The following is a 22,471-nucleotide window of genomic DNA, read 5'->3' as shown; positions in this document are numbered from 1 at the left end:
ACCCACAGGGCAGGAGCCACTCACTGCCCACTCAGCACAGCCGGGACACCAACACAGCTGCTAAAGCCAGACTGATTTTATTCAAATTGCGAATGTAAAACAGAATAATAATAAAAAAAAATCTAATGCAACCCTCACTGGCTTCAGAGCCAAAAGCCGCAGGTAAACCGTGCCCAGGCTTTCCTCCTTCACCCTTCCTGTGTTAAGGCTGAGCTCATCGCTGGCTACAAGAGGGAGGAGGGATAGGCTGAGCCCTGGCTCCTGCACCCCCAGCTCCCTCAGGGAGAAATTTGGCACAAACCCAGTGGGGCCAGCCTGGCACGGGCAGAGCAGGGCTCCAGCCCCACGGCCATGGGTGTTAGTGAGTCAGCGTGAAGCTCCAAAAGCTACGGGATCACCTACGGCACCACAGAGAGGCGGCGGGAGGGCAGATGCGGGGAATGTGGCAGAAGAAAGGGGTTTGCACCCCTGGCCGAGGGGCCAAGCCTGCGGCGTGGGGCTGCAGCTCCTCGCCCTGGCTCGCACACACGCCTCGGCTGTAAACGGCGGCTGAGGGGGCACCCGGCTCAGCCCAACCCCAGCCCACAGGGAGCAGAACTAAAGGCCTGGCTGTACGTGCAATCTGGGGCTGAGCAGCATCCCTGGGATGGGATAGGATGTTGCACACCAGTGGTCTTGGTGCTGGCAGGGAGGGAGGAGGGAGCTTGGGGTCACAGCAGGGGGGTCACAGCCCTCCCATCCTAGGGGGTGCAGGGCTGCTGGGCCCCCTCCAAGAGCTGCTGTGACCCCGCCGGTGACATCAACCCCATTGTCAGCTTGTGATGTACAGCTTGCCATTGCACACACATGGCCTGAGGGGGCTCTCAGCATCCCCAAAAGAGCTGCTCCCTAGGCACTCAAGAGCTTCTGGCTGCTGGGAGCCCCAAGGCCACTGTCCAAGGGACATCTCAGCCTGGTTAACCAGCAGACACACAGCTGATGTGGGGCTGGGGGAAAGTGTCACCAGGAGATTGGGTTGGACATGACCAGGATGCTGGGGGTTGGATGGTGGGATGCAGCTCCTTCCCTGCTCCTTTCAGCACACAACTAGTAATTTAACCTGCTCCAGAGCCTGTTCCTAAAGATAAAGGTAGCCAGGTTTGGGGTGTGCAGGGCAGACCTGGCCCCAGCAGCGCCGCAGGTGGGTGTGGGTTTGGTCTCTGCTCTCCAGCTGAAGCCCTGCGGGGCACAGGAGGCGGGGCTGCCTGGCCCGGCCCCTCAGTCCGTTTTCCACACCTTGTTGAGGAATTTGACCACCTCATCGTAGATGATGAAGACGATGGCCACGTCAAGACACACACGGCCCAAGCGAGGCACTGTACCCTTGTAAAATCTGCAGGGATAGAAAGGGGGGCCGTGGGGCTGGATCCCCTCACAGCCCCTTCCCTGCCCATCCTCCCCACCAGCCACCCCCACTGCGGAACTTACGCCAGGGGCCCTTCGTGTTTCATGATCTGGTAGGCACAGTCCCAGGTGTTCTTGTACTTGTGCGCTTCCAGCCCCTGTGGGGAGGGAAAGCAGGATCAGAGGCCAGAGCCAGGGTGGCATCTGGAGGATTTTGGAAGGGCAGCAGAGAGCTGGGGGTGTGCTATGAGGAACTGATCTCCCTCCACTGCTGCAGGACATCAGACCTCACAGGGATGTCCCCACCTCCATTCAAACACTCCTCATGGCTCAGGAGCAATCCCAAACATCTCCCAAATCAAACCTTGCAGGTATCGTGTGCCTGCCCCAGGGACTGCATGAAACAGCTCCCAGACAGTGGGTGTCCCCAGCCTGCTCCCAGGCAGAGCAGTCCCACACCAGGCCCTGGCACTGTACCTGCATCCTGGTCTTCACCACATCCAAAGGCGTGTTGCCGAAGACACTCGCAGCTCCAGCAAGGGCTCCAAACACCCCTGTTATGAAGGGGTTCATGGCCTTGTTGGGATTGTCCCCTGGGAAGGAAGAGAGGTTGAGGGCAGAGTGGTGGTGGGATTCCCACATACATTCCTGAGGGAGACTGCAAGGAAGGTCCCAGGTCTGGCTGCTTGTGGTCAGGGTGCAGTCCAGCAGCACCTGCCCCACAGAACCCAAGATGGGTGTGAAAGTGATGTTTCAGCACAAGGACCTGTCAGCCCCACAAGCTGGTGCCACCCCACCCTCGTATTCATTTTCCTCCATTCCAAGTAACTGAGCCATGAGAAATAGGGAGTGTGTGGATGGAAAAACCATCCCAGCTCCCAAGGGTGGCTGGGGAACCAGAGGCACCACCAGGGTGGTCTGGGGGGCCAAGGGCACTGTACCTTTGTACCAGTTCCTGAGGGAGGTCATGACAAAGAAGCGGATGGCCTGGTTTGATCCTTGCTTGAGGACGGTTGCAGTTAAGCCCTGGTAGGTCCCCTTCAATCCTGCAAGAAGAGGGTGTTGGAGGGGACACCAGCCTCAAGTGGCAGAGAAAAATCTCCCCAGGCCACCTGTCCCATCCTGTGCCCATCCACCACCTCCCACCCTGTCCCCACAGCATGGCAGTAGTCAGGGAGTCAGGGTGTCACTTTCCTGGGACTCACCCTGTTCCCGAACGATCTCCCGGACGCCATGGAAGAAACCACGGTATTTGGGGTTGGGAGAGGTCTGGTCATGGATAAACTTCACCTACAAGGAGATGATGTGCTTGTGCTGGGTGAGGTAATGCAGATGTGATGGCCCCAAGGGCTGTTGGCCACCTCCTGCCTTGTTCCAGGATAGTCCCAAGACCAGAGCCAACCCATGCAGCCAGGCAGCTCTGGGAGAGATCGCGGGGGAAGCCTGTGCCCATGGCCAGCAGTGCATTTTGCAGAGGAGAACCTGGGAAACTACCACTGCAAGCAGCCACGTGGGGCTTACACTCATAAAATGGGTGACAAGATGGCTTCTAGGTGTGGGGCTCCTCCCTGGAGTGGGGAAGGGGCCAGGGCCACCTGACTGGACCTCCACAGGGCGTTCCAGCATCGGATCCTCCCCAACAAAACTGTCTTCAGCAAATGCATGCAGCCCTCAGGTCCCCAAAAGTTGGGCATCCCAGGGTTTTGCCCCCTCCCAGCCCAGCCCAGCGAGGGCTGCCAAGGCAAGGGACAGTGGCAGCCACACCCACCCACCTTCACAGTCTCCATGGGGCAGACCACGACCACAGCCTCGGCCACGCCAGCCCCCAGCCCGCAGATGAGGCCCCGTGTGCTGTCCAGCCGCCCCTGCTCGTCTCTCATCTGGTTGCTGAGGAACTCGAACATCCCAAACCTGCAAAGGAGCCACTGTGCCAACCCCTGGGCCCCTGGACAGGATCTGCACCCCCTGCTCTGGGTCTGTCTCCAGGAGCAGCTGCATACCCCATGAGAGGACCCTCCCTGCCTGGGAAAACACGTGGCTTTGGTAAAACACCAATGGAGACATCAGGGGCAAAGCCACCCAATTGTTGCTGTTGGGGGGGTCCCCCCCACTCACCCCTCGCCACGGGGGGCACGTACCTGACAGCAGCCTTGGGGATGGAACCATAGAGCAGCGAGCTGAGCCCCCGGTACAGCCCCCGGATGCCATGGTCACGGACAGTCTGCTTCACACAGTCCCCTGCAGAGAACAGTGGTGCTGCTGTCACCCACCACGCCGAGGAACACCCACCACCACCCTGCCAAATCTCCCAGCACCAGCCAGGCTCCCCAGGAGCCCAAACACAGAGAGGGGTTGCTCACCAATGCCCTTGTAGCGGGGAGGGTTTGCCTTCTCATCCAGCTGCAGCTGTGTCTTCACATACTCAGTAGGGAATGTGATGCAGATCTCGATCCCTCCAGCCAGGCCACCTGCACGGGAGAGGAGGGGACACTGAGGCAGGAGCAGCATTGTACCCATTCAGTGCCACATGGCTGTTCCCAGCTCCATGATGGCTGAGTCTGGGACCTCTGGCAGCCAGGTCTGGGCTGGGACATGATATCCCTATCCTCAGCAAAACCCTGAGGACTCCACACAGCAGCAGGGCCCTGTGCCAACCTAGTGCCTTGCATGGGCATCACTGCCCTGCCATGGCAAGAGGTGTTGAGGAGACTGGGCAAAGAGGTGGGAAAACAGGGCAAAACACTGCACCCATGGCTGCCTATTTGGTGTGTTACCCCTCAAAGGCACCCCTCCCTCTCTGGAACCTCACATCTCCAGGTGAGCTGCCAGCACTGGGATGTATAAACCCAGTGGTGCTGTGGCAGACCCAGCACCACTCCCCACACCAGCAGGAGCCCATCTGCAGACCTGGCTGTGCCAGCAGGAAGCACAATTATCATCAAGCCTGTCTGGCTGCCCCGGGCTCCCGCGATGGCAGTTGCTGGGCACAGATTACATCGGTTGCAGCCTTTCCTGCAAGGGATGCTGGCTCTCGGTCCTGGGACTCCCCTCAGCATGGCTGGAGCCCTTGCAGCTGGACACAGCTGTGCTGGGGAAGCTGGGCTCAGCCCATCCGGCCACGATGGATCACAGAGCGCTTCCTCACATCAAAGCATGGGCAGGTCCCGCCGAGCAGCAAGAGCCGTTTGTGCCAGCACCAGGAGGAAGCACAGGGCCAGCCTTGCTCAGCCCAGGACGGGGCACAGGGCATTGCCACTGGGGCCAACACCACTCTGGTGCTGAGGATCTTCCAGCTCCTTGCCCAGGGAAGGTGAACCATGCTCCAGCCCACAGACTGGGGCACAGTGTGTGGTCAGGTGGGCTGCCAGCTCCCAGTCTCCTATACCGCCTCCAATGGTTCCTCCAGCCTGGCCATGCCCTTGGTGTGACTCAGTAGGTCTGTGGCCCCCACTGCCAGGCCTGCAGCTCCACCACAGCCCAGGGGACACCCCAGCAGGGAACACACTGCCTCTGTAGGAGAGGCTGGGACTGGGTGCAGTGGTTGTTATCCTGTTCTGCAGTGAAGCACAGGCTGGTGCCACGTGGCACAGCTCTGCTTATCAGCATCCCCCAAAGTACCCCCATGACGGGATTCTGATAGGGGAGACCACAGCCTATGGCTGCTCCTTGTGACAACAGCAAGCAGCAACAACTCCTTGGAGCAGCAGACTTTCTCACAAAGTTGTATTTCTTCTGCACAGCCTCCACATATGCAAGAGATATCTCAGTTGTTGCCAGCTCCCCCCGTCGGTGCCACTGGCAACTGGCATCCTTGGGAGCACTGCTGCCTCCTCTCAGCCCAGTCCTTCTAGAGGGCAGGGAAAAGCAGCTTCCCCACATTCCTTCCAGCAGCTGAGCAGCACCCACCTTAAAACAGCCTTATGCTGGTTTTTCCCCAGCACAAAAAGCACCAGGCTGCACTGTCTTACCCAGGGAGCCAAGAAGCCAGGCCAGTCTCAACACAGCTGGGGCAATGCAAAGCTCAGCTTCGTGCTCAGAGCATCCCAATCCTCCCACAGGCAGAGCAGGGATGGGGACACCGTGGCACTGAATACTCAAGGCAGGACATGCCAGCCCAGCCGGGCAGTGTGGAGATGGGGAGTGAGGCCAGCCCAGCTCTGCCACAGCAAACAAAGGCTCCTTGTTCCCACCGTGTTCCCACGGGGGCTGGAGCTGCCCAGCCCAGCCCAGCCCAGCCAGGCTCTTCTCAGGAAGACTGGGGGACCATTGCCAGCCCTGACGCCTTCGTGGCACCCGGTGCTCTGGGGGCATGGGAGGAAGACACAGGGCCAGCTCATGGCACTGCAGCCAACCAACAGCTCCCCTGGGGCATTACAGGAGGGCAGCCACCATCCCCAGGGTCCCCCTTCTGCCCCCTCAACCCTCTCCTGCCCTTGGTGTGTCTGTCAGAGTGGCAGACACTGCTGGTCCCACGGCAGGGGGGCTGGCCGAACACTAATTTCTCCTGCAGGAGCAGCTGGCAGGCCCCAGGTCGATAAAGAGCACTGTCCTGCAGCTGGGTGCAACAGCCCCTAAAGAGCTAAGCACCAGCTGGCACCTCTCCACACTGCCACACGCCACCGTGCCACCAGCCTTGAGCCACCACAGCCACACGAACACCCCAGGTGCTGCCAAGGCCGCTTCCCTCCCTCCTACACTGCACAATTGAAGTGCTGGACATTTTAAATGCCATAAATATTTGTCCTTTCTCGGTCCCCCCAGACCAGCTCCTGCCCCAGCACACTCAGGAGCCAGTCAGCGGGGAAGTACCCAGGGCAAGCAGCAGTCCAGGGGCAACCAGCACCTCAGCTCATGGCAGCCACACCAAATGCTCCAGGCAGAGCTGTCAGCGGTCACAGGGGAGGCAGAGGCTCTGCCCAGAATCCCACGGGCAAAGCCAGGAGGAGCCCAGCAAAGCAACAGCATGTTGTTCCTGGGAACTGGCAGCCCCTGGACAATGAGGTTGCCCTAGCCAAGGATGAAGGAACAGGGCACCCATGCTGCCTGGTCCCCTCCCTGTCCCCCAGTGTTGTTCTGGCCTCAAATACCATGGGAAGGTGCACAGAGCAGGGAGTCTGGACATACTCCATGACTTGTGGCAACTTTAATCCATTTTCTTTTGCCCACAGAGAGACAGGGTGGCACAGGCCGCTTGCCCTGCAGCCCCCTGGAAGCAAGACCCAACACAGGTCCTGCTCTGCTGTCATCTCATTTCCCCGCACAGTTTTACCCCAGCAGAAACCTCAATCTATGCAAATAAATCACTCCACTGCCCACGAGCAGCAGCTTTGTCCAATCCCCTCCCGCTCCAGCGCTGCAGGGACTTTGCAACCTGTTTACCCGGACTTTAAACAGCAGCTCCAGCTCTTGCAACACCACAGTCAGCAGAAACAGCAGCACGCAGGAGGTGAAAGAGCACGGGGGGCAGTTGAGATGCCGGGCCAAGGCTCTGGCTGCTCGCTGGATGCAGCAGAGCCAGAGGAGAGGGAACGTCCTTCAGGGAAGGTCGCTGTGCCCGGCCCCAGGGAAGGTGCCCCCGGCGGGGGGATCCCACTCCCAGCACCAGGAATGGCTCTCTGCCTGCAGCAAGCCTGCAAGTGCTTCAGCTGCCAGCTATCCTGACATTGCAGGCTCAGTGGGGAGGGAAAAATATCCTGGCATAGTTCTCCCAGAAAAAGTTTAGCTCTCGCCGGCAGCAAGGCCCGAGGAGGCCGTCCTTTGAGGACACGCTTGCAGCCCTTGGGCAGAGCTGGGGAGAGCTGGCAGCAGGGAGAAGAGGGTTTTTTGGAGACAGTGAGAGGGTGCTGCCCCCGCAGTGCTCACACAACACATGATGGCATCAGCAACGCAGGTTGAGCTTCACACACCGCCCATGAGCAGCTTCTGGGACACCACTGACCACCCCACCGACCCAGGGAGCCCAGCCCCAGACCCAGGGCAGTGCTGAAGGCAGGAGGATGCAGCTGCAATGGGGAACACAAGCAGAGACCCAGGACTGACACAAACCAAGGCTGCACAGCCAGGACTGGCACTGTTACCCTCTCCAAACTCTTACCCAGAGGAAAGTGCCCCAAGGAACACCCACTGCCCTGTCTGGCAGCCACAGAGGGGCAGGAGGTGGCACTGGCCCCTCTGCCACTCCTGCAAGTGGCTGTGCCTGCAAAAACATCCTGCTCCTGCAGAGTGATGGAGCAGCAGGTCTCTGCGCAGCTCTGATGAGAAGTGAGCACCTGGGGAGCAATTTCGGTCTCTCCATTTTAAGAGTAATTTCATGCTGACATAGCAGCACCTGATTTTCATATAAAAAGCACCTTTTAACTTCAGATTCATTAGGATCCTTTCAGGCCAGCGGGAATTAATCCTAAGGGTCTGGAAGCAAAGCCGCAGAGCTTTCCCAGGGCCCATGCCTGGAGCTTCTTCATTCTGTCAGCTGGGTGGCTCAGAATGGTGGGAAGGCACAAACAGGCTCTCAGTGGAAGCTGAGCCCTGAGTTCCCCATTTTGAGGGCTCCCAGCCCATGTGCAGAAGGTGCAGCTGGATGGGGTGAGCTGAGAAGTTGCCACGGGTGACACGAACCACACACTACGGGCACAAGGTGCAATCCTTCCCAACTCCTGGATGCTGTGCTCACAGTATGCAGCACTCTCACAACAGGACTTGGTGCCCTTTCCCATTAGCCAACATAGCTTTTGGGGCTGGGGAAATAAGGGGGGAAAAAAAGCCCCAAGAGACAAAGACCATCAGGCTGCTATGAACCAGAAAAGCAGAAATACCCACTAGCAGCTTGTGACAGGTCTCTGCAGCCCAGACTGCTGCCTGCTCCCCACAGCGAGGGACCAACCCCCCTGGCAGCCATCCAGGCTGCTCTTCACCCATCCATTGCTGTGGAGCAATCCTGCCCTGCCTGCCTGCAGCGGTGAAACGGGTTTAACAGCTCCACCCTCCCAGCACTTCCATCGCGGGTCATCTTGTGCAACTCGGGGCTCAGGAGCGGGCAGGAGCCTCCTGGGGCTGCAGTTCTCCAGGACAGCTGGCTCTCACTCTCGGCAGAGCTCCAGCACTGCCGTCCTCACTGGGCACCTCCTCCGCCCACGGACAGTCCATCACCACCCATCCGAAGCCACATCCTTGTGGAAAACCACCACGGAGGCAGCTCTGCCACCAAAAGTCTGACTCAGAGCTGAGATGGGGAAGGTTGCTTCCCCAAACCAGACTGCCAGAAGTTTATCTGTGTTTTGGTTAGAAGGGAAAAAACATGTCCTGAAACAGGTCAGCAGCCTCAGAGGGTGTCTGTCCCCATGCTGGGGTTAGAAAGGTCTCCCATCTGACAGGGACAAGGCCAGTGGGGAGCACAGGTTAAACTGCAGTCCAGCAGTAAACACACACTCACAGCTGTTTTGGTCATAGGAGTGTGCTGCAGGCAGGCTGGTGACAGAATGGCAAACAGGAGAGGTGCCCCTCTGTCCCTGTGCCACTGTGGGTAAACAGCCCCGTGCAAACAGTGCTGCAGATAACGCTATGGATGGGATGAAATCACCTGTCCTCAATCTTACTGGAACTGTCCTGTTTGAACAGGCTATCCTTTCACAACTCACTCATTCATCACCTCTTTGCATTTACTTCTCAATATGACAAATTAATCATTATTACATTTTAAATTTCTCAGCTGTATGATGGCAGAAGCTGTTTCCCGGTGCTCACAGTCACACCATCCTCTGCCTTTGGTGCTGATTCCACCTTTGGGGACTGCCACGTTCTTTGTCCTGCTCAAATCAATTTCTCCTCGTTGCCCTGCACACCTCAAGGCCCCAGGTTTGTCACCATGAGCTGTCTCCTGGCCATCCCACAACTTAACTCCAGACACCAAGTTTTCAGGTGTCAAAAACTCTCTTAAGACATGCAACAGGGAGCTGATGTCAGAGCCCAGGGCTGTAGGATGACTGCCCCAGCAGAGCCTTGGAGCTGGATGGAGTCACTGCCAGGACTGAGACTTCCCAGGGGACAGGCTCTGATCTCCCAGACTCCAGCACAAGGGAGTGACTGCTGTACCAAGCACTGGAGCACAGAGAGAGAGAAAAGATGGCCAAAAAATAAATCCCTGCTGTCAAGAGACGACCTGAGACCTCAGGGCACAGGCAGGAGCAGGGAGGCTGCATTAGCATGCACCACACAGGGCCATCAGGGCTGAGAGATGCTGCAACATCCCCAAGCTGTCAGCTCACGGTGCTCATTGTCTCAGGAAGACAGAAGACTCCTTCTGATCATTTATATCAACCCAGAGAAAATGACTGCCTGCAGAATGTCAAGCAGAGCATCAGGTATGTGGAAATCTCAGAAACTCACATTTCAGAGCTCAGGGTTAACGCCAGCTCATATAGAATCCATTCAGAACGAAGGGACACCCCAATGTGGTTTCCTGGCCCTGGGGCTGACATCCTCCTCCCACCAGGAGCCTTGGGGCTCTTAGAGGTTTCCACTGCAGCCCATGAGGGCTTCCAGGCAGCCAGGGACTCACTCAAGACTAACATGGTCCTTGTGCCCCAAACAAATGACAGCCACAGGAGCCAACTACAGGAGAAACCACAACCAGGAGTGATGTACTGAGGCCCAGCAGCCCTGGCAGGACTTGTTCCCTCCATGCTCACCAATCTTTCCCCCTGGCTGTGCTTAGCCTCCATCCAGCTCAGCACGAAGGGAGAAACATCCCCTACTCTGCACCAGGTATCTATTTCAAAATCAGGGAGCATGCTGGACCACAGCCATTCACAGCAGCACAATCTCTCTCACACTCTCTCCTGAGAGCAAAGGCCCTGGAAATCCAGATGGACTTGGGACCTTTGGGAAAGGAGAGCTGCTCTGGAAGAGGCAAAGTCTCAGCTTTCACACCCAGTGCCCAACTCTTCTCCTCTGCAGGTACAGTATTTCCTAAGAAAGATAATATCAAGGATTAACAAAGAGGAAACTGAAGCTCCAATTACTGCTTTGTTCAGGAGCCTGGGCTCCCTTGCTGAACCCTGCTTCATGCCCTACCCTCTCCTCAGGCCCTTCTCTCTCACTGCAGTGCCTCTCCCCTGCCCATGCTCTCCCTGCGACCCTGATGTACATCACTGTTATTTGCCAGTGGTACCCAACACCAAGGTAGCAGCCACAATCCCTGTGAGTTCCTTCCAAATGCAGCACCGTGTAGGACAGCATCCAGGCATCCTGTCTCCCTGGCCAGGCAGGATTAGGTGTAGGTAGAAACAGCAACTGTGCAACAGCCCCCGGGTGAGCAGATACCATGCAGAGTGCAAGGCAGCTGGGAGCTTCTCCGTGGGAGGGAGCAGACCCCAGGCTTCAAAGTGGGCTAAAAACAGAATAAGGCTGTACTTAACTCTGGTAAGGGCAGGCAGAGCCTTTCATCAAATGAGCACTGCTAATCATGAGCAAAGTTCTCAAAAGGAGGGCAGGGGTGCTGGGTTGTGCTGGGCAAAGACCATTTGTGCTGAGCTGGAAACTGCCCACACTGCAGGCTGACGAGCTGATCCAACAGCACCAAAACGAGCTGACCCAATGTGGCATCCAAAACCCAGTGAAGGAGCACTCTCAGGAATCCCAGAGGTGACTGATGACTGTCCCACCAGCTCTGCCACCAGCATTCCCGTCTCACCACTTAACTGCTTTTATTTCAAGCTCCCCACTGCAGTGTCGCCCTGTGCTGGGAGCATAGTAGACCAGCAGCACCCATCCCTTCAGGATGCTGGTGGGAGGGACAGGAGACTGGTGGGCTGTTTGGAAACCACAGCACAAAATGGGAAAGCTGGCTGTGGGAGGCCAGAGACAGGGCTGGGATCCTGGCCTGCCTCCTAACAGGCTGTTATCCAGCAGAAGAGGTCGAGCTGCCTTCATGTGCTCTAGCCACACATGGCCACAGCAGTCCCAGCAGCGTTGTCACTGCAAGGTGAAGTGCTGTCTGGGCACACAACAGCTGCTTGGACAAAGGAGAGCCCATTAGCAAATTAATTTTTAACCTTGCGTTTTGTCTGTTGCAACAACAGAAGGAGACCAGCTCTTGGCAGACAGAGCTTTACTTGCATCTCTTCAGAAAAAAGCCAACCACAGCTTGTTGAGGTCTGGGCAGCCAAGGGAGCTGTGCCTCTCTGGCAGAGAATCCCAATTACACACAGGGTCTGGGAGCAGACACGTACCCAGGGTGGGATGATGGCTTATTTAACTCTACCAGCACAGGCTGATGAAGCACAGCAGGAATGTTCCATCTTAACACCTCCAGCTCTCCAGAACGTGGAGCTTTGAAGCACACACCCCTGTAGTGCAGACAGATGCCAGATGAGAAACTCTGAGAGCATCAGCAAACCCCTTAAAGTCAGCAGGGACAGCTACAAACAGTACTGCATCCCCCAGCAAGGGGCAGGAGAGCTGAGCAGACCAGGGCACAGGGAGTTAACAGCAGCTTTCTCCCATTTCTGAGGTTCTCTAATACAATTAGATGCCACAGAGGCTTGGCTGGACTTCTGCCCATTAACCAATTACTTTGATTACAGCCTATGAGGAGAAGACCAGCATCTCAATAGAGTCCTTCTTCTACCTCTGCAGCTTCACATAAGCCCAGAAGGCCCCCCTCCCACAGATGTACATACACCTTTGTGCTGTATTGCACAGGCCATGAGCACCATGTTCCTTCCTTTACATAGGGACAGCTTCCAGGCATACCCACACCAACTCTTCTGACAGGGGAGAGCAGAGCAAGTCTGCTGCAACCTCTCTCACAGGAGGCTGATTCTAGTAAGCTGATGATCCTGATTACAGATCTACACAAGATCTATGAAACATTGGTTCCCGGGTACATCGGTCCAGGCAGTGACAACCTGATGCATTCATTGCACATTGACAGCAAGTTGGGAAAGACTGGGAAGGGTGGACAAAAAGGAAACATTCTGTCCTTGCATTCCTAAAATTGGATTAAATCCTATTTAAAAGACCTTTAAATCAAGAGGCCTGAAAAAACCAACCCATTTTGAGGTGGGGGAGCAGAGAGGGGCACAGAGATCTGAAGGAGCTTGGTCTCAGCGAAGGGTTCACTTGAGCGAGATGACACCCTCTTGCTGGAGGCTGCCTCCTTCGTCCTTGTGCCCCAGCCCTTTGGCCAGGCAGCCGAGTGATGGCACAGTCTCCTCTCGGAGACGTGGCCCTGGGAGGCCTCGGCACCCTCTGCAAGCTCCAGAGGAGGCATCCACCTCCGGCAGTCCATCCACCACCGGGCTGGGCCAGAGCCGATGGGCAGAGTCGGAGCGGCCGCGGCTCTGGCCCCGTGCGGGCACTGCCCGGTCCTGCTACTGGGGGCTGGAGCTCTGCCCTTGGAGGGGAGCAGGGAGTTGGACAGACAAACAAAGGCACAATCGTAGGAGGGGGAACTGGCTGTAAAACACAAAAGCTCTAAACATGCCAATCATGTCGAGGCTGAGATGGCTCATTTCAAAACAAAGACGCTAATCTCCACTCTGGGAATTGTCCTGCGACTGGCAGGAGAAACCAGGGAGCTAATGAACAGCTACAAAGGAGTTTAACAAGCCTGCGACTGTCTTGGACTCCATTCAGCCCAGAGCTCGAAACAGCCACAAGCAGGAGGCAGAGCGTTAACTCTGCCGTTACTGCTGCGCTCGGAGCCCGTCTGGAGCTCATGGAAGTGGCAAGAGCCGGACGGGAAAACACGCCCTGATCCATAAGGACTGACGCTCGGGCACAAAGGAGGGACCAACCAGCCTTCAGAGCAGCTATATCAGCATAGCCTGTGGGACACACCTGGGGCAGGTACAACCGACGGCTGCGGCTTCAGCCCTGTCCCTTAACACTCTCGGGGGCGTATGTGGGGCCCTTGCTGCCACCAGCCTCTCCCATGAGTTCCGCTCCCTGCTGCTGAACCCCCGAGTGCCGCTGGCCCCGCGTCATGTCCGAGCCCAGCAGCATCTTCCCGGCTGGACCACCGGATGCAGAAGCAGCCTGGCAAGACGCTGGGGTCTCTGCGGATAGCGGGAGCCCCGGAGCCAGCGCCCAGGCTCGGGATGCAGCTGTGGGATGTGGCTGAAGGGAAACGCCAGTGCAGCGGGAGAAGGGCGGCAGTCCCGGGAGGGAGCAGCACCTGCGGGAGCACCACCGCCCCGGGGCGGGCTCGGCAGCCCCCGCCCAGCCGGATACCCACGCTGGCAGCGGCGGGGCGAGCCCCGTCCCCAGGAGAGCCCCGGGAGCCCCTTACCTGCCAGGATGGCCTTGCCGGGGTGCGTGAGCTTGGCCTTGCCGGCGGGGGCGGCGGCGGCGGCCAGGCTGCGGGGCTCGGTGGGGGCGGGCATGGCCGCGCTGCTCCGCGGCTCCGGCTGCCCGGCGGCGGCGGCCGAGCCCTATTTCAGAGCCGCGCCCGCGAGGGGCGGCCCCGGCGGCGTCACATCCTCGTGGGGCGGGGCGGAGCCGGCCCGTGGGGACCCGGGGAGCGGCTCCGCGGGGAGCAGGAGAGAGGCGACCGGGCAGCGGCGTGATCCCGCTCGGCCTTCCGTGCTGCGGGGATGGGAGCTGCTCAACCCGTGCCCAGGAATCCACGGGAAAAGCCTCCCCGTGGGCACGGAGAGGTGCCGGCCCGGCCGGAGGGACGCGGACAGCAGTGACTCCTTTCCTCAGCAGCATCTGCACCTCCGTGCAACGCTTAGGCCAGGACTAGCTGTGAACCACCCCAAACAGCTCGGTCAGTGAGGATACAGAGCAGTGCACTCCTGCGCGGTGACGACGGGCCGAGGGAAGGGAAAGGGGAGGGCTTGCTCATCTCAGACCCTTGGCTTGGATCCTTTCTGTTTCAGTGGGGAACAGAGACCAGGAACTCCCGGGGTAGGAAGTGCGTGTGAACGCCTAATGTAGGCGAAAGAGAAACAAACATTCTCAAATAAAAGGCTGCTGCAATGACACTCCGCACTGAGCCGGGGTTGGTTGGTGCTTTTGTTGGTTTGTTGTTGTTTTTTGTTTGTTTTGGGGGGGTAGAGGTATTATGTATTGCTCCTCAGTAATTGGATTGTGCACATTGCGCCAGGATGTGTTTTTACTTTATCTGCAGACAGAGGAAGACCGCCCTGCTGTAATTTATGTCCAAAAGCTGTATTTACAGGATGCGGGGAATATACACCAACACTGTTTTCATTTCCATCCAGGATTACGCAGAAACCACTGGAGGTGTACTCCAGAACTGTGCTCTCCCTTACACCTGGAGCAGACACGTTATTCAAAAGAGCGAACATTTTGTGCAAGAAGTCACCCCCAGCTATGCAGAAAACATGTTTCTGTCCAGACTTGCTCTCTGTGTGCTTTGTGACATGGTTTTTGCTTAACGAGACTCAGCAATCTGGCAGCTGCTAGCCCTATCCAAAAGCTCACTCTGCAGCTACATAGCCCTGGCTTCGTGGCTGAACTGCTGGCAGAAAAACCCTTTGGGAAACTGAAGCACCTTTATTCTGCCAGGGTTAAAAGCAAACATGCTTGCATTGCAGAACTCGCCCCCAGGTTAGATCAGAACTGTATGTGGTTTCACAACAGAGTTAAAATAGGCACAGAGTGGTCTCATGCCAAGTCTAAGGCACCCCTCCTCTATCACAGGGAAGTAAAGGAGAGGGAGAAATTAACGTGAAGGGAAGGAAGAAACAGTCCCAGTCACAAATGCAGAGCAGCTACTCATGTTCAGGTTTGCATTATAAGAATTATAAAGATAAAATAAATTCTTTCAAACATAGCAAACAAATGCATTTGGATTTCTGATTAACCTCTGCAACTCCTCATACCTTTCCATCAAATTATCATGGTTTTCACATCTGCCTGCAGACACGTACACCCTGTGCTGTGAGGCCATGATTACCTTCACAACAATCACTGGCTCTTAGAGATTCCTGAATCATCAAGGCCTGTGCACGACCTCATCCTGTCCAAGAAAGTATCACCCCACATGCTTAACTTGCATTAGCCTCAATGGGATTCACACCATTGCTTACCTTGCTGAGCAGGGATAGGATTATTCATATTTAATCACACGCAGATTGCAAGCCATCTCCTGCAAGGACCTGACCTCCAAGAAGCTGCTAACATCACTTGTCAGCAGAAAGCCTGAAGGAGAAACAGTGAAACAAGATAAATAATCCCTGAAATACCAGGGCCTGCAAGAGGATGTTTTAAATCCCATGACTTATGTGAAAGTAAATACTTGACCAGGCTCACATGGTCAAGAGCATCTCCTAAGAAATGCATAGTGAAAGCACAGAAGAGCAACTGCTGTTACAGACAGAACATCAAACCCACTACGTTACTGCTCTTCAGTAATTCACTTCAGGAATTTTCATGAAAACAACCCTCTGACAATCTGAACTCATTTCCCTTGCTGGTGGCTGGTGCTTGTTTCTGCTGGCATACAAAGATACAAGAATTGTGAAATAAATACTCAGGTGCTACTGCAGCCTGTGTGCCTCATGGCACTTCTCCAGGCCCTAATAATCAGAATTAAAAAGAGCTACTGAAAATGAAAGCAGCTTTGTCACAGTTTATTTTTTTCGAACACAAACAGCAATTGCAAACAGAGTTTTCCGGATCCTTGGAAGCACATGCTTACATGATGACACTTAATTCCAACTTATTCCTCCCTTGCCCCTCCCTAAAATTATTATTTTTACTTTTATTTAATTGGCACTAGACAGTACACCATGGTTTCAGAGACCATGAGTGGTCAGTATGGGGGACATAACTTCCCATTATATATATCCCAGGATCAGAGAACCTTTTCATTGCATTGAATTAACAGATGTATTACCACAATTGTTACAACTCATCAACTACTACAAACCTTTCCATGCATTATTAATCCCCATCACTTGCAGTCTTATGATAAAATAAGAAAACTCACTTTCTCTCAGGTTCCCTATTGAGACCAAACAATTCCTTTATGCAAAACAGATCCTGCACATAACTGGCTTCAAGAAGTGAAAATACTGCAGATTTGAGTCAACATTTCCCCAGCTTTGAAGTGTGTGCAGCAGGAGCTTCTATGACTGTAAGAAAGATGATGCTATTCCAAACAACGAACACGATTCCCACTTGAGCACACATGCAGAAAGAGCTCCTGCAGCTACTGAAGATTATTCACTGAGATTAGCAGGACCGAGCCTCTCATGAGCAGCACAGAAGTCCCTGTTATGTTCACATCTGCGTGGGCCTGACTCATCTCAGAAGAGCGAAGCCCATGTACAGCATGTACTGATTATCATTCTGCTACCCAGCCATGGTCCTGAATTCCTCACAGCAGGATGTATTATTGAACAAAGCTACTCCAGTTGACAAACTCTATTAGCAGTTGATGAGGCCATTTCCCCACCCCCTAAGTGGGAAAAAAAAAGTACCTTACAAAAGGAGAGCAATTCAAAGATTTATTAAGCCCTGCTTCCCACCCAAACTCACTCCTAGCTCCCCATCTGGATAACCAGTGCTTGGAGAATTTGTGCTCTGCATAATATTGGAGAACTCAGTGCTGTGGAAAACAACATACCAGAAGACTTTGTAATTCCTTCCTTTCATAACCTCTGGAGGGAAAGGAGAAATAGAGATTTTTGGGCAAACAAATTTTACAATCTTGATTAAAAACAAAACAGACAAAAAAAAATCCTGAGTCACTAAACCACACAGGAAATGCATGACTGAATAAGCTCAGAACCTGACTCAGGATTTCTAAATTCTGATACATAAAAGACAGGACTTCACTGACTGCATTTCAAATTCATCTTAAGCTTAAAAAGCTGTCAGCTTTATACCAGCTTGGAAGAAAACAGATGGATGTTGTTGCCTTTTTGAAAGATTGCAAAGGCTCCAGACAAACTGAACCACATACCTATGCTAAGAATTTTGCAGTGTTGTATTAGTAAAACATGAGTCAGGATCTGTCATTACCTTTTGAAAGGTGCCCACAAAAAATACACAGTATTGAAAAATGAGAAAGCTAGACTAGCAACAAATTCTCTGGAGTCTGGACACCTGCTGAAGTAGGAGATGCACAATAATGACTCCAGATCCATTAAAGGGGACTGGTGCACCTGCAGGTTGCTATATGGTAGCATTCACTTGGTAACCACAACCTAATTACACACGAGTGTTACAAAGCACTCTGGTGTCGTCAAGCATTTTCCAGCCTTATGTCCTTATCTGGAAACAAATGAGCTTGAAGCAGTCTTGGGGTACTCTGTAAAGCAAAAAAGGAAATACACTTGGCCTGGAACCAAATGCAAAGCCAAACTATTTACAGCAGAACAGAAGGGACCCAAAAAGACTGCAAGAAGCTTTATGGACAAGAAATAACACTGTCATAAGGTGATACACACACTTGATAAACTGCTTGTTATGAGAACCTGTTATGTACAGTGCTACCTGTCTCAAGATTTGCAAAAATTCTTGCCTCATTTTTTTCCCAGCAGATGGAAAAACTGTCATGCTGATTCAGTTACACTAGGAAATTCTCAGAGGCCAAGGCCCAGCCTGCCAATTAGGATATCACACATCCAAGCATAAGCATTAATTACAAGCAGTTGACAGTCAGCTTTGCCAAAGTACTAAAGTTACTCACACTCATTTGAGAAGGCATCTGACTAGGTTTGTTTGTCAGTTTTAGAGTTCAAAAAACCAAGGAAATTTCTTAAGCTTCTGAGTAACTGCTGCTGGATTTGCTAGGGAAAAAAAAAGAAAAAAAAAAACAAAAAAGTTGTTCCTGGTTTCCCACAGCCCAAGTCAGGATCCATGTTGTGCTCTAAGTGCCAGGTTTCAGCACTGCAACTGCTAAAAGACTATTAAATCAGAATTAGGTACTGGACCCTACAGTTCCTACAGTCTTTACTGTATCATGCCTATTTACTTGCACAAACTTAACAGACTTCATCTGCCTAGAATTTTTATTCTTTAAGGAGCTAAGTTACTTCAGATCATTCTTTCTGCTACGCTACCATTTAATTATAGTCCTAAAAAGCAGGCAAGGGAAATGGAAGTCTCGTAAAATACCACACCATTATGTGAAATAAGAAACAGGACTTACCCCAGCGATGCACTCCTCCTGAATTGCCCTTGTGAATTGCTTCTCTTCTCTGATGCCAGATCTGTATGTGCCCAAAGTTTGACAGACCAGGGAAGATGCCCCTAACGTCTGACAAACAGCAAGAGCCATTACACAGAAGGAGATCCATACTCTGCTTCTCACAGGGAAAGCATGAGGCAGTAATAGCCTGTACGTAGTCTCAAGCAAGTTATCCTCTGACATTAATGTGGGAGTTGGTGTCCAGCTGCTGGACGCTGCAGCAGGCTCTGCATGAACAGATCATTCTACAGGACAGCACTGGCCCTGGGTCACTGGGGTGGGAATTAGCAAGAAGCTTAGTTTTAAAGCAGATTCTCTGCAAAAAAATCTTATCTAAGTTTTTAAAAACTTGGACATTGCAAACACATGAAGTAAATCCTTCACCTAACCCCTAAAAGAGGAGTTTTTCCTGCTGTGAATTACTTCACTTTCAGAGAAGCAGTGAAGTACCTTGGTATACAAGAGCTTGTTCCACATTTTCCACATTTTCGGTACAGCTGGACTGTATTGGCAGGGAGTCTGTTTTGAATGCATGTTAGAATGCAAGACCATAAAATTTATAAAAGCCATTTTACTTAGCAAGAGCTTAAATACCAGGAGAGCAACTAAAGCAAGACTGTGGATCAGAGCTGGCAGCTTTGCTTTCCTTGAGAACTCAGTCACTCCTGTAATTAGATTTCTAGACTGAGGCTATTAAGGATCCCCAGGCTACCTCAATTCTCTACAGTCAGGAGCTGTTCCAGTATTTGATCTAGCTCTTCACTGTGTTCCACCATCGGCTTGCACTTGCTGCTATGAAGTCGTAGCTCATTTTTAAGTTGACAGGATGGAAAGTCCTACAGTCACACTAATCCTAGAGGTGGTCTTCAGTTCCAGCTGACTTACCCCAATTTATTTCAACTGACAAGGAGCTAGTTACAAAATAGAAGTACTATTTTCCTGGAAAATGGCAAGCTACCTGGCTAATTCCTGCAATGAGTAAATCTGGACAGAGTGGAGATTTGCCTGAACTCATCAGCTGCTCAGCATTTCAAGCTGAGCTGTGAGTGCTATCAGTACAAAGTTGAGGTTAGTATGTTACAGAAACACTTGGAAGTATTCTGGCATCCATCAAGAAGAAGGAATTGCATCCCTTTGCCACTGCAGTCATGGTGTCGTGACCAAGAACACAACACACTCATTAGAATTGTGCCAAAGCACAGTCTGCTGTTACTGATTCTACAACCCTGACAATCACCACTGCTTTGCAGTTAAAGGCGTTTTGCCCTGTTCCAAGTGAGACTTAGTATGAAAGGGTGCAGCTTACCAAAACCACTGCCATATTGATGTATCTCAGCAGAGAAGACTCTCATTGCAGCACCTCCCACCACACAGGACTGAAGCTCTCCCAGCCCCATGAATGAAAGCATGAGAACATGTGACTGTCTCCTGCAGCACACCCTCCCCACGTGATGGCGTGTGCTGATGTGTCTGGTGAAGAGACCACAACTCCCTTAAAGTTACTTCCTAGGCCTTCTCTGATACGTGCCTTGGCACAAGTCTCCCTTTTCCTGCCTGGCATCCTGTTGTCACATTAAGAAACCTGATGCTATGAGGGGCAGTGTATTACTACCAGCCAGTCCCCACACCCAAGATAGTAAGACTAGAACCACACAGTGGATACTGCAGTTTTACATTTATAATTGAACTTTTATAATATTCGAGATTAGCACAAGATTCATAACCATAAATTATACATTGTTATCTAAGTACATAAAACGTTAATGATACATGTATTTGAAGTGGCACAAAGTAATAATATATCCCTGTTGGCATTCTCAAAGGAAGAGGTGGGTGATGGACACGCTGTTGATCCTACCGCAGCATAGCAGAACTGAGTCAGTGCACCCCGGTCACTCAGGTGGTGCTGACTCTGCCCACCAGACAGGGTCAGAACACGGTGTGGCAGGAAGCCAATGCCAAAATCAGTTAAAGGTGCAAATAAAAAGTCAGGATTATGGCCCTCCCTACTGCCTCAATACGGTAGCAGTATGTTCCTGTCCCCAACCCTGACGCTGTGCTCTTGCATCTCCAGTGCTTTGGCAGCCCATGCACACTCCTGTGTTCTCTTGCCACACACAGCTGAGGATTGTTTTAGTACCATTTAACGTCAATAAGTAACATGCTCTCTTCTTGTTAAACAAAAAGGATCTGGGAAGTGTTTGCTCTCTGGCATGAGAAGATTTATTTTCTTCAAGTCTCAGATCTACTCCAGAAAATAGAGAACAGACTCCAACAGTATTGAACCCCAACAGCATTGAACTCCAACAGCATTATTGTCCAGAAAAGGAAACTTTCCCAATATTCCTCTAAACATTCAGAGCACAAATATTAGAAAAGCCCATTTTCTTTTGCACATAACAATGCAAATAAAATGGGGTGGTCAGATGTACACAAGCTTTCAACAATTCATTATTGAAGAGATATTTCACTGAATTGTTAACAACCCTGCTACTTCAGTAGCTTCAGCTAAAGCTTTAACAACTTGGTGCCAGGCAATTTCCCAGCTGCCTTCAATGGGCTTTTCAAAAGAAAGAAAATTTTGCTCTCTTCCCCCTGGCCTCAAGTAGTTATTGCTATATGAGTTAGTGAAATAGTGCCTTAACTTCAGACAAGAGTCTCACAATGTCATTAACAAAAGCTGCCTTTCAGAGGTTGAAATGTAACCGGACAATAATCAATAAATAACAGTAACAGGCATCCTGCTGAAGTCTCTTCACTGAGCTGGGCAGCAAGTGTGTTCAGCCAACAGAAAGTCATCTGTGCCTAGAACACTTCTTGAAGAAGTTAAAGAGGGACGGGAAGGAAGAGAACAGAGACAGTGAAGGTCTGTCAGAGAGCTAGTTACATATTGAAACCATAAACAGGCGGCTGGGTGAATCCTGGCGCTGTGTATCCATATGGGAAGTTTGCCTGGGGAGGTACTGCACTGGGGCCTGCTGTTAACATCAACTGCTGGCCTAGAAAAGCATGAGACAAAAAGAAAGTTAGTTTAAGATCTCAAGCTTCCTTAATGCTAGATGTACTATGTGATAGGACTACTAGGCTTTAGCTAAAAGTCAGCCCCTGTGCAAGCACACACCAGTAAGTAACACTATGCCCCGACATGTGCCATGGAGTGGGCACCCATGCCATCTGCTCTTGCTACCAGGAAGCTACAAAAGAGCAAGGCAGGACTCAGAGGGAGGATGAATATCAATCAATCTTGAGGTCATAATAGACATGGCTTATTTTGAAGAGACCATACTGAAAGCCAAACTGGTATTATTTGTAACCCATGCATGGTCAGATCTGAAGAATAAAGCAATTCAAGCAAATAGTTAGGTCTGTTAGGTCTCACAGGAGGGTGCTGCAAAAGGTCTGAACACATCTTGACAGATTTGTTTCCATCACTAGGACCACACATGCCTCATGCATCTGTTAAATTCAGGTTAACATTTATATCAGACAGTGAACCAGTCACATCCTTCCCTTACCAGCCACTTCTAGGTGCTTGTTAGCAGAATGCCTCTTCAGAAGGGCTTCTAAAATAGCATCACACTTGAAGACAGCCATGGTGTTTTGGCTGCACATGTCTTAAAATGCGTGAGCTAGAAAGCCAGTCTGCCTTTCTACTTGGAAGAGCAGAAAGCAGACACATTCCTCAGACAGGAATAAGAAGTGGAATTTTCATGCTCTGTAAGTTATTCCTGGGGTTGGCAACACCCTGGTATCCCCTGTCCTATTACCATACTGAAACATGATTCCTAAAGTAGAGATCTGAGCCATGTAAGAGGAGCAATACTTTAATCTGAAGAGTAGAAGTACTGTAAGAGTGAGATGTCACTTCAACAACTTAAAGCAGTTCATTGAGCATAGACAACCATGTCAATTACTATCTAG

General features: G+C 52.4%; 2 protein-coding genes and 1 long non-coding RNA gene across 5 annotated transcripts in view; 1 reads left to right on the top strand and 2 right to left on the bottom strand.

Annotated features, from left to right (window-relative positions):
* Positions 1-61: 61 nt before the first annotated feature.
* Positions 62-15,483, bottom strand: SLC25A1 (solute carrier family 25 member 1). Of its 2 annotated transcripts, none has more exons than XM_088176160.1 (9): positions 15,441-15,483; positions 3,744-3,851; positions 3,522-3,621; positions 3,156-3,294; positions 2,589-2,673; positions 2,325-2,429; positions 1,861-1,976; positions 1,468-1,541; positions 62-1,372 (listed from the first exon to the last, which is right to left on the bottom strand). In XM_088176160.1, exons 1-9 carry the CDS (start codon positions 15,466-15,468, stop codon positions 1,258-1,260), a joined length of 870 nt encoding a protein of 289 aa, XP_088032286.1. In that variant the 5' UTR covers positions 15,469-15,483; the 3' UTR covers positions 62-1,257. The 2 variants fall into 2 exon arrangements, with proteins under 2 accessions (XP_088032286.1, XP_014750073.2); XM_014894587.2 differs by lacking the exon at positions 15,441-15,483 and adding an exon at positions 13,673-13,819.
* Positions 13,880-15,967, top strand: LOC148221647 (uncharacterized). The gene is made up of 2 exons (XR_015807688.1): positions 13,880-14,152; positions 14,610-15,967. It is a non-coding gene; the product is annotated as an uncharacterized LOC148221647 (long non-coding RNA).
* A 4,243-nt stretch (positions 15,968-20,210) lies between these two features.
* CLTCL1 (clathrin heavy chain like 1) overlaps positions 20,211-22,471 on the bottom strand; it is a 34,244-nt gene continuing 31,983 nt past the window's right edge. For both annotated transcript variants that reach the window (XM_014894585.2, XM_014894586.2), the window contains one exon: positions 20,211-21,549. In XM_014894585.2, coding sequence (XP_014750071.1) covers positions 21,434-21,549 — 116 coding nt within the window. In that variant the 3' untranslated portion in view covers positions 20,211-21,433. The remainder of the gene's footprint in view (positions 21,550-22,471) is intronic.

Source organism: Sturnus vulgaris, chromosome 19 (genome assembly GCF_052056855.1).
Source record: "Sturnus vulgaris isolate bStuVul1 chromosome 19, bStuVul1.hap1, whole genome shotgun sequence".
Classification (NCBI taxonomy): Eukaryota; Metazoa; Chordata; class Aves; order Passeriformes; family Sturnidae; genus Sturnus; species Sturnus vulgaris.
This window is presented reverse-complemented; position numbering and strand designations above follow the sequence as displayed.

Coding starts and splice junctions, on each gene's coding strand:
- SLC25A1 (XM_014894587.2), bottom strand. CDS start 13,766: ATGCCCGCCCCCACCGAGCCCCGCAGCCTGGCCGCCGCCGCCGCCCCC. Junction 3,622..3,743: donor TCCCCGCTACAAGGGCATTG/GTGAGCAACCCC, acceptor TGTTCTCTGCAG/GGGACTGTGTGAAGCAGACT. Junction 1,542..1,860: donor TGGTGAAGACCAGGATGCAG/GTACAGTGCCAG, acceptor CCCTCCCCACAG/GGGCTGGAAGCGCACAAGTA.